Genomic DNA, 12,682 nt, shown 5'->3' on the forward strand with positions numbered 1-12,682 from the left:
TTTAAATAAAATTTATTTCTTTATTGCAAGCAAGGCGAGTGTGATATAAATACATTAGTATGTATTTCTCTATATGTTTTATGACGAGATCTTGGATAACTTCGTAAATCCATTTGATTTCGAGATAATTGTCTTGTTCTTTGTTGGGTATATAGCGATAAGAGTTAGTAGTTAATCGAAAAATGTTGTTTGGATTATAAGTTGGATTGATATTTTAGTGCAACCCCATAAGTCCAAATAGACTAGTCAGATAAACCTATCTCTTTGTTTTTAAGTCAAGTTGGAAGTATCTTCCGACTAACCAGTATAGTTCTTTGATTTTGCATTAAGTAGAGCTGAATTTTTGATGACATAAATCAAATAATGTCGACGATTTATTTTCTTTTCTCTACAAAGTCTTGGATAATGCCTAACTTTTTGCTGTTTTCTACAGCAGATAGCGGTCTTGGAATGACAGTACTGATTGATAAGGCATATAATTTATACAGGCATTTTACATAGGTCATTTTTGAAACAATACTCATGTTCTTATCTATAAAAGTTGACGTCTGTATTCAATATACTGTAATGTTTTATGATCAAATAACTGCTTCCATAAAATTCAGATTTACCACTTATGTTTACTCGTTATTATAACAAAGATAATTGCAAACCAATGATGTACGTGTGTTACAAAAGTAATCTAAAGAATGTGGTCTGTTATTAATTAATACAAAAGTAAATATGCATATATTTAGTGGTATTTACTGATATATTTGTGGGTTATGTTTCACAGAAAGGAATTGTATGTCTGTTCGAGGTAGCACTACGTTCCTTCTTTGTTCCCCATACGGGGTTTGGGGGCGTTTAATAAACAGGTGCTAGACGGCACAGGTAAATGGATTTGGACTACCTAGACGTTTAATGATCATGTTTCGTTAGAAAAAGCAATATAAGAAGCTTCAGCTCTTTTCAAGGGCACAAAAACGTCCATCGGTTCGAGATTTCGGTCGTGACGTTCAGCTGGCTTTCGAAGAATCTGACCTTTCGTAACAGTACGCCGGTTGTAATTTTCCCGTGTTGTCGGGTGAGCGAGCCTACGTTGTGATCGCTCTAGAAAATTCCAAGAGATTATTTGCTTATTTATTTTAGCTCTCGAAAAATTTTAACCATGTTTGTGTCTATACGTTTAATTTCATTAATGGTAGATTCAACGAAAAGATAAATGTCCATCAACTTTTAAAATAATTTTAAGTGTTTCAGAATAGGGAACGACGAGTAGGGAATATTAGGAATAAGAAATGTTACGAAATAGAGAAAAAATATCGATATTTATTAAAACAAACCTTTGAAATTATATTTCTGGTACTTTTGCGTTTTTGTTACATAATTTTAAAGGTCTAGTATATACAGTACCTAATTTTAAAGGTTCCGAAGCAATATGAGGGTTGAATTAATGTTTTTCACGTTGGCCTCCATCTGACTATTCCAACTAAAAGTTTCACTTTTATAAGGTTCTTCAGAACGTTTTGTCATTTGTGCAATGGTGTTATTGACTGATTGACCCATATTATTTGACGGATTTATTTAATGATTTGGAAAAAGTTACCTCAATTGAGTGAAATAAGTGGTGCGAAGATTGACTCAAGCGCATGCAATAGTGTGATCATCAAGAAGGATATTTCGAAAAAACGTAAAATCATTTTCCTTAATAAATTATTGTCTCTTCATTATTAGGTTGGTATTAAGAGCAAGTGGCTATCTTAACAATAAGAAAACTAAAGCAGATGTACTAAAATTATTATATTGGTGTAAGTTTTTTATTTATTTTACACATGTTATGGAAATGGAAAATGTCATCATGACTATATTTGTTGATGATACATGCTGTTATTATAGACAGAAAACTCCAACGCGCAACTAACAATCCAAATACATGGACCTAGACATGGATAATAGAAATAAAAAGGTTAAGATCTGTATTAAATGCATATACTATCAACACTAACTGTCTTGAGATGAATGTTTATGATATATTAAAATCAGCACATCAGAATGAGAGGGAATCAACACCAATTCAAATGACAGGTTGCTGTTGAATAAAAAAGTTTTAAAACCTATATGGCCCTGATAATTCCAGTTATCAGGAGATCCTTTGCAGTTACATAAATTTAGTATTAGTACTTTAGAATAAGTCCTTAAGAAGTATTATCAACCCACCCATATACTACACAAATAACTAGACAGGCACTATAGGTACTTACACCCAGTACAAAACCTTCGGATTCCAATTGTTACTCTGGAAGACACAACTCCTTTTTTAACATCGAACTATTGCAATTTTTGAATTAAACTGAAATAGAGCGCAGACCGAACACAATCAAAACGATTGATTGCAAGAACATGTATCCCTCCTTCTATTAATTAATAATAAGCAATTATCCGGCAGCAACTAGTAGAAGTTTTTATGGTTTTAATATAATTGCCCTAGAATGTTTTAAAGGTTAAGATATTGAACTATACATTCCAGTCACTTGTAGAAGATACAGGAAAGATCTTCATGTAATATACAGACACTGGGTGAATTGAGGTATTAATCTGAATGAATGAAGGCTTTAATTAAGTAAGTTAAATATTCTGCTATTTTATGTTATTATTTTTCAGGGTATTGTTGTTTGGCATTGGTCAGTTTTTCCCATTTTTCTGGTATCATTGGAATTCCATGTCGCAAAAGGAATATGAAATGTGAAAGGTCAAATTGTAGAGAAAGTTTGGAAAATATCAGTGTTAAAAAGTAATTTGCCTTTGATAGCATTAGTTGCACTGATACCATATTTTAGTGCAACATTCGTAATATATTCAACAGTCATAATTATACAGCCAACCCAATTAGTACACTTCGATAATTGTAAAAATAATAACCGGATGCTACACAAAGAGCGCTTCTACGTCATAACATCGTTAATACATACACCGACTTCATCATAAAATATGTTTTATCAGATAGCAAAACTAGTTTCGCATAATCGCGAAATATAAAGCACTACCCTATTTATCGTTTTTGGACGGATTAAAATCTTAATAGAATAAACGTAATTAGATCAACAATTCTTTGAAATATTTGTTTGTTTTAAAAGGCATATACTAGCAAATAACGGAGATGCATACATCGCTAGAAATGATAAGAATTAAGTAAACACTATGATTTTATAGAGTAATATACAAACGGACGGTTCGGATACAGTTGGAAGAAGGACCTTCATACTGAACTTGATAATATGAATATAGAAAATACCTAACAGACCATAAACAAACAATCTTTGACGGAACAGCGATTAAATTGTAAACAATATACATTTATAGCAGTTGTTTACTTAGGGATCTAATTATCTTACGGCCGAATAGATTAGACGCCATAAACAATATAATTTTGAATGGAAATTTGTCGTTTTCGTGACCTCTATGTGTCACATTAACCTTCTACTTTGAGCTTGCCCGAAATTTGAACGCCCCCATAAGCCAAAAACAAGCAAAAATTGACGTACAGAACAGGGTAAATACATTCCAGGACTTATGCTACTTAATACATAGTTGTATTATCAAACAAGAGTATCTTTATCTTCATTATGTCAAATGGTGCTGAAATAATCAAATTTAAATTTCCTTATCGCAAATTAGTTCATCGCCTTTAAACGTTTAGGGACGAGTAGGAAGATGCGAGAAGATGATGATTTTCTATTTAATGATATCGATTTATTCAATGTATATAGACGCTAATCATGTATTGCTTAAAAATTTACTATCGAGATTCATAATTTTTGTTTTAATTTGAAGAAATATGATGCCGGAGATCATCAAACACTTCTAGAAACTTCAGCTGCATAAAGTATTGCTATACATATAATAAGATCAGCAACTGCTACAAGAATATATTACTACAAATGTCTACCAACTTATATATCACTACATAGTATAAAACAAAGTCGCCTTTTCTGTCCCTATATCCCTATATGCGCTTAAATCTTTAAAACAAAAACGCTGCCTAACCCTACGAGTTAGATCAAATTAATGTACTATAGTATTGTACACCATAAAAAGGTCTACAAAAAAGTCCGCGATGGTATATGTTTATCTTTTAGGGATAACCCACATTAACCATTTTTATTGTTTACTTTTTACGTGAGAAAATGGCTTATTTACGAAGCTATTTTAAGCAATACGGCATTAATCCTTATCGAATTAAGTACCTTAAATACAGTGTGCAATTAATATAGATCAATATGGTTCCTTACAGCATGTAAATTAAACAAATATTTTCGGAGATATTACAAATTTAAAATTTGCGTTTAAAAATGTGTAATGTAATAAAAATTGTATGAATTTAGATATTCCAAAGATAGCCGGAAATCTTCATAGTAAGTATAGGGGAAGAGGAATTGTTTTACTCCAAATTTAATGCGTGCAGGCCAAGGGCAGTAATGAATGAACCAAAAATACTGGATCGATTTTAATCATGTTTTCATTGAGTGACATAGGCATATATATTTTATGCCCGTGCAAAGTCGGAGCGGGCTGCTATGTTTTTATATACAACGTTCATATTTTTTCTGTAGTGTATTTAATTTAGTATCAGCATTGCACCCGTGAGAAGCCGGGGCGGGTCGCTAGTATTGAACAAATTACACGTTTTGTTGCAAAAAATGTCAGCAATAGCAAATAAGTCATGCTTTTGCATGACAACACTCGACCGCTCATTACTAAAGTTGTGAAAGAAGCAGCACCCAGCGTACTCACCCGATATTGCTTTTTCCGATTACCACTTATTCAGGTCAATGCAGTATGGCTTGTCTGGCACATGGTTTAGAAATGCAGCAGTAGTGCGAAAATAGGCGATGGTTTAAACCAGTATCCATATTTCGACACAATACGACCATATTGCCAGAAAGATTGAAGAAATTAGACTTAAAAAATGATGGCAAACATTTTAAATAAAATGTATTTTACGAATTTTTGTTCATAAACACCTTTTTAAAATGAAAAATTATCATAATCTACGCAATTACCTAGTAAGTCATCTCCGATACAATTACAAGAACTGTTCCAACTGCTGCAGGATTTGATTTTCACAGAAGCGTTTACTCACATGTATCAATTTCAATATGTAGCAGCCATTCATGATTATCTAATCCACTTTTGGTTTCTACTACGTTTTTCATTCAACTCACGACAACTTGTTTCACTTAACTCTTCATTTTCGCCTTCAGTACCTTTTGCTTGAAAATTAATCATTGTGTATTATCTACAGATCTTCGATTCATATTAAAGAAACTTGTATAGGAGCAAAGAAAAAATATGGGTATATCAATTTCAAGTAATCAAGCAGTTCTTAATTATATAACTGCTAGAGTCCCGTATTGTTGAACGTAAGAGACTTATTTGTACTCCTAATAGTTTTGTGACATCAAAACATATATTTGATCAATTCGATTTTCAATGAGTTGAATATACAGAAATTTGTCTGATAAACATGAAGATTAATTGGTAACATTTGTTCAGTACATGTTGCCTGTTGATAAACAATTAATTACTACAGAAGTAAAATATTTTTAACAAAAAAAAATTAACCGACTTCAAAAAATAATTAAGGAATTCACTAAAAATTAAAAATAATCAACCATAGATTTTTAACACAAAGAAAAACATTTTAAAATAAAATATATACGTAATAATAATGTATTAATAATTGTAATAACTAAATAAATATAATCAAAAACCTTATTTAATCTATCTACCACACGTATTTTATATTCTACAATATACACTCAATTTGGCTTAATATCTACATAAACCTATGTATCTATTTACAATATTATTTTAACTACTGCCAACTGATCACTTTGAAGTCGGTACTAGCAACAAATTAGATTTGTTTTTCTTGTTGTTTCATTCTTGTATTGTTTGGGCTCGATTTTCCCCTCTTCCCCCAATCAGATCCTGACCTTGTTCCAATGGGACGACCTCGAAAGTGCACTCATTCAAATAAAAAAAGAATTTTGAAAATTGATTCATAATGACGGAAAAATCGGTGAAAAAATATACAGTCGAATATAGAGGTCTTCCTCTAAAGCATAGAGCATTGTAAGAACATCTAAGCTAGAGGAAACCATTGTTATTACTTTTACTGAGGAATACAAATTTATTTTTAATGATCCCTAAACTTTCAAAGATTATTGACGGTATTTAAGATCTGATCGAAGAATAATGACTCGTCAAGTTCATGAAGGTGAATCAGTCATGGTCTGGGGCGTTATCACCGGGTATCTAAAGACAAAATTGCCAATTTGTGGTGGTCGATGAACACTACTAATTATTAAAAGCTATTACACGGTTATCTTTTACCGTTAAATACCTCGACTTGTCTGTAGAAGATGTTTTTTTCCTACACATATTACCAACCAACTGTAAGATATATTGGGAATCAAACTATTGTACAATATTTGGGGTTAACGCGGTTCTTTACAATAGCAAAGCCTTGATGCAATGTTGAGTCATATATCACACCACAATAAATTTATCAGTAAGATTAGATTGGTCTGAGTTGCACTGACATTAAGACGTAAATATAGATACCATTCAATATTGGGAGTCAATAAAGTATATATTTATATAGTATATATTTATTTATTTCTTTCACAGATTGCATAAATAATATGCATCTAAATTCTAAAAAAACTGCAATAACTAATTTTTGGATGTTTCTAATTAATGTTATTTAGATTTGTATTTAAAAATAGACGTAAATTATAACTACAGTTATAAATTTTGTACAAAATATCCGATATAAAACAGACAAGACCTGAAGATGAAAGAGAAGATCCTCTCGAGACGTGGTCAACTGAGAAACATTAAATATTTCTCAGAATCTAATGATGAGAAAACCTGGAAAATATCGCCATGTTACATTGTCAATTGCTGAAGTCATATACTTCCGAAAGAAATATCCACTGGTACTATTCCTGTATTAACTCTACACTGTCGATATTCCAACAAGAAATGGAACAGTAACTGAAAAATTTGCCGACATAACAGTCATTACTGCAAGTGACATAACTCCACCCAGAACTATACAAAAACTATAAAATATTTTTAAGAAAAAAATTGAACCGACTTAGCTTTTAATGCAAAAAACATTTTATAATAAAATATATACAAAATAATCGTTGTAACAACTAAATAAATAGAAACAAAAACCTTATACTTCTCTACTACACGTATTTTATATTCTCCTATATACACACACTTTAGCTTAATACCTACCTAAACCTATTTATCTATTTCAAATATTATTTTAACTACTACTAACAGATCACTTTGAAGTCGGTGCCAAACCCAAACAGTTTTATTAATTTAGATTTGTTTTGTTGGTAATTTAATTTTTTGTATATGTCACAAAATTATTTTATTATTTTTGTATTGTTTGGGCTCGGCACGGACTTCAAAATATCAATGTTTGACAGTATATTACCATGAAAGAAATGTAGAGTGACATCCTGCAGAGTCCGTTTCTTAAAAGAGTTCTAAAATAAAGAGCTTATTACTGTTAACAATAAGCATATCGAAGTCTCTTGGTGGACATTTTTAACATCCTCCAGCAGTTTATTTCTGCTCGCCTGATCAAAAGGAAAACAAATAACTAATGTGTCTCTAATTATTATGAATAGGTTTAGTTTGTTTTGAGTTATATTAACATGCAAAAAATTGTTATGAAATAATACGTTCCCAGCTTACCCAGAAATTATAACCAGTTTTACAAGGTATTTGACATCAATTATCAAAATAATTGAGGTTCAGGGTATTTTAAAAAGCTCATATTCTTTAAAGGAGGTTCGAAGAATTATTTTAACGAGTTTTGGGACTTTTCCTATGGTCTACTCCCAATACGTTTGATTAGTTTTATCCACAGGTAGCCATTGTTGGCCCGAAATATTTCAAACGCTAAATTATTAACTTTATTTACTACTTTTTACATGTAACCTCATCCTTACCGCACTTTTTACTCGTAGCACCTTACTTTTTATGACTAACGTATGAAACTGTAAAAATATTTAGGATAGCCCTAACTTGGGTGTTTACATGGGAATGGAGTATTTCCTTAGATCTTGTTGCGAATCTCTTAATTTCCGCTGTGACAGTTGGAATCCGAAGGTTTCAGTGTAAATAATTATTCCTGCAGTATCTGGGTGTATCCACAATACTTCTGAAATACTTGTATTATGTTGATGTTACTTTTCGCAGAACATGGCCATTTTCATTCTTAGAATTCATAGGTCCATATAGGTTTGAGTATCGGTTATGTACGGATAATTTAGATTTTCTGCCAGATAACCAATACATTTTTTGTATATTTTAATTCCCGTTCTTTTCTTTTTGATATGGTTCTTTTAGAGAAGTTTTCTATCAAGAATCATCCCAAGGTAATTTGACCAAGGTATATTGGTATATGAACAGTTTGGTTCTAGGTGAATTCAATATGTCTGGGTCCACTTACTTATTTTATTACTTGCTTGTTGCAATTTTATAGTTGCTTCTTCGCTATTATTTACAAAAGCAAGTATCGCAGGTACACCTACTTTCGTTTCATTCAATGTTGAGTAAGTTTCTTCTTGTTTAACTCTAAACATCCTGGCTGAGATTGATAGGCATTTAAGAGTCCAACGTATTTCTTTGGTAACATTTTATAGAGTTTATACATCCCTTATGCCTGACTTTATCGAAGACTTGCACCTCAAGAATTTAGCCGAGCAAAATATGTTTGTGTGATACTATGTATCTGGTCAATTCTTGAATATCTTTTAGTAAAACCATACTGATACGAGTTTTCGAATAAAAAACTATATTATAAAACGAACGCGCTTGATAGAATATTTTATTACACAGATACTGTACGTGTTGATCAAATTGTACAATTGAATTTCGGCATTACATGGCGGAAATTCCTTCGAACATAAAAAAATAAAAGCGCCAACATCTATTAATAGCGCGAATGAACAATCGCCAGCCAGCCAGCAAAGCAAGGTCGTACATTGGCGACCTTTCCATCCGTTCTCTCCCATTTCCCCCATCGCCGGCACGATCCGTCCGCTGCACCGGATTTGACTCCGCGCGATGTCGTACTGCCGACGTCGTCGAACCGAGCGCAGAAAAAATAGAACGTCCTTCGAATTTAGCGACTCGTATTAGAGAAAAAAAAAATGAACTAGAATGCGTTTTCGCTCGAACTGGGTTAGTTTTTTCTGAAACAAAAACATCTACTTGTAATGTGTGTATAGCAACAGTTACATTCGAAAAGTGTTCTAATGAAATGCACTCGTAATGTTGAAATGGTTTTAATTGTCTCGGTGCTTGTTTTAAGAGTGGAATTCTACTACTTTCACTTCTTTATATGAACGACAGCTAAGGCGGGTTTTAATTACCACTTGCTGCTGGTTCGTGACGTGATCAGAAATTATCGACGCTTTTCAATAATGTCGTACGTTTATTGGGAGCGTGTTTGTTTTTACTCGTTGATCAAAACTGTCTCAGAGATATGTTTTGGACGTGAGGGTGTTTGGTCTTCTCTATAAGGTCGTTAAAACAAATCAAGTAACAGTTATCAAAACTATATTAAAATAATCTCCTAATTATTATTATATTAAAATGCAATGAAGGCATCTCCAGTTGTAGTTTTTTTACTCCTAAAGTCCGAGTCTCCGAGCTTTTACGTTTTTCTGGATAGATCTGTTTTTCATTGCCACTCACCAGGTTTTCTTTTACTGCTTGTTAAGCAATGAAACAGCCAAATGGCATTTTCAGTCAATTTGTGTAGTAACCATTTTCAAACATCAACTGCTAAACTATCTGAATGAGTTAGACCCCAGGATACATTACTCAACAAATATCTCCGGATTTGGCGCATGCATATATACAGCTTCATTTACTTACTCCTTTTTGATATATAAAATATTTTGTATAAATATATATACACAAATTTAATAAATAATTGATTTACTATTTAAGACTATATATAAGGAGGAAAATAAACATAGAATTTTTCTGAAATAACACATTTTATTTAAAAAAATATTGAATAAAATGAAAGATCCATAATAATAAACATTACTATAGAAAGACCAAAGTCGTTTAGATCAAATCCAGCCAATATCGATGAAACCAAAGGAAAAAGCCAGCACTATATATAAAAGCAAAATTCTCCAATATGATCAACTATGATCGCTACTGCAATTTTTGCTACTATTCTTGATCCATGAACCATGAACATTAATGACTTGACTACATCCAACACAACAAAAATCATTTTCTTCTTTATTCTTGTTATAATTAAATTTCGGCATATATTGATACATATTAGGTGTCGTTGAAAATGTTGTTATTAATTTGACAGCTAACATTCTCACTATAAATAAAATTGATGCTGTTTGGATTTGACTTAATCAACAACAACAAGAATTTACCACCATTAGAAAGGGAAGACAATTTAGTTTATTCTTTTCTATGGTTTTCTAAACGTACAGGATGGTACACATGTTCCTAATCTGGATATATTTGTTGAGTAATGTATTCTGTTTGACCAGAGTTTTTGTCCGATATATGTTTTTCTTTTCATTGTTTTGGAACTTCTTTGGTCCTTCAGGTCCTTTTCTGTTCGAATGAAAACTAACAAATGGCGTGTAAGGAATCGGCACCAGCATACATTTATGAGAGTCTTTTATGTAATTCGGCAGCAGATTTCTTCAAATCGAACGGCAAAAAGTAATGAATGTCCTCAGTTCAATTTTGGGCACTCCATGATCATATATGCATCTGTATACATATTACATAACTTAATACCACCGTCAAGACCATCGAATTTTACATTTAGTTTGTTTACATTGATACTTGACATTTGGTGAGACCGATAACGCTGATCAGTTGTTGTTGTTCGTTCGATATCTATAAGTAGCCTAAAAAATCCTTGAAATAGTTATGTAGATATTTGGAGTTCTTGTAGAAGACCGCAGATATGTCAAAATCTCTACATTCTCTCCGCATTATCTCGATCCTCATGAGAATGAGGATCAACATGAGATTTCCCGCAGAATGGGGAATTCCCTACAAGTTGACAACGCTGTGTTGCCCTAAAATAATAATTGTGCAGTGTAAATAAATAACCTTCTTAAGTCACATCTAAAATCATGAATTATAATAATAAAAGGTAAACATCAGACTGATTGTGTTTTTTTTTTGTTACAGTGACGACAGAACATCGTCGTTGTCCGAAACGATGAAGATCGGCGCCTTCGTCGATCGCAAGAAGAAGCACTTCGAGGACCCGCAACTGGATATGCCGTTCTGCACCTTCTTCGCGGACAAAGTTTCCCTGAACGACCACAACGTGGAGAGCGAGACCAACAGCCTGGCCACGTCGCCGGACAACGAGCGCGTCAACGGCAGCAGCCCCGCGGACGAGCCCGTCACCCCGCTGCGCGAGGAGGCCGAGAAGAACGGCAACGGGGTCGAGCAGCAGGACATGTCGATGGTATCCACCGGCGACGACTTTATCATGCTAGACTTGGTAATTTTATTTTTATTAGACTGTAACTTAAGCGCGAGACAGAGAGATCTGACAGAGAATATCTCATCGATGTTAAACGAAAAAGTACAGAAAATTGGCCGATAAAACACAAAATGTTTATTATTTATCCAAATTTATTGTTCATCGAACAGGACAGTGGTTTTGGCCAAAAAATAATTCACGATAGTCTTATGAGATGGTATGCTGTCTTGTTTCACGATTCACGCTAAGCCTTCTGCGATATTTTCAAAATCTCAGCACACCCAATTTCATTAGCAATGCAATATTTAAAACAATTTCCGGAGACATTGTTTTGTCCATTGCAAAAATTGAAAACACCAGTTAAAGAAAGCCACATTTCTCTTAGAAAAACACCAGGAAATTGATCATTTCAACACAAGAAGTTTATTATGTGTTCACAATAATCTTATGAGTTGGTTCGTTGTCCTGACTCATGATCTAATGGTTGTATTTCCATAAAGTTGTTTTTTTTTTCTACGCCATAAACTGATGCCTTAAATGATGATTTCACAGCGATGTTAACTTCAGTTGAAGGCGTTGAGATTCGACCAGAGCGAGCTAAATATTTCACCACATGTGGACCACTAATACACCTATTTTTCATAAACTCTATTATCAAGAATCTTCCGCAATATTTTCAACGACTCAGTAGCATTTGCTAAACTATATTCCAAATAAATTCTGACACAGACAAAATCGAATGACTTAAACAAATTCCTCCTAACTCAGCGTAAACATAGAGAAAAGTCATATAAACAGTAACTGTTTAAGCGAACTTTTCAAATGATCAATTTTTGATTTTTTTTTTGACAGAATGTTTGTTATCAACTCCTGGTATTGCTGTTGTCTGTTCGTACCACCATCTTTTTCCTTTAACAACCTTTAAATGGTTACTTCTAGGCTACTGATATCAGTTAAAGAAAGAGGAGTCTTATCTATATTCATCATTTTCAACATCATCATCATCATCATCAAAAATCATTATTCCCAAAAATATTTATAATCTTCAATTCATAAAGTATACTATATTATCTTAATAATGTGTTTACTTTAAAAGGACATTTATTTAGA

At 32.7% G+C, this 12,682-nt stretch overlaps 1 protein-coding gene across 2 annotated transcripts in view; it reads left to right on the forward strand.

Moving 5' to 3' along the window:
* The window catches only part of Atg13 (Autophagy-related 13), a 131,602-nt gene that overhangs the window by 98,685 nt on the left and 20,235 nt on the right, over positions 1-12,682 (forward strand). For both annotated transcript variants that reach the window (XR_013007437.1, XM_076416079.1), the window contains exon 4: positions 11,269-11,590. Coding sequence is in view for 1 of the 2 variants with exons in the window: in XM_076416079.1 (XP_076272194.1) it covers positions 11,269-11,590 (322 nt within the window). In the remaining variant the exon portion in view is untranslated. The remainder of the gene's footprint in view (positions 1-11,268; positions 11,591-12,682) is intronic.

This window comes from Rhynchophorus ferrugineus, unplaced genomic scaffold (assembly GCF_030347505.1).
Source record: "Rhynchophorus ferrugineus isolate W39M unplaced genomic scaffold, kcgeb_rfMv2 rfM10, whole genome shotgun sequence".
NCBI classification, from domain to species: domain Eukaryota; kingdom Metazoa; phylum Arthropoda; class Insecta; order Coleoptera; family Curculionidae; genus Rhynchophorus; species Rhynchophorus ferrugineus.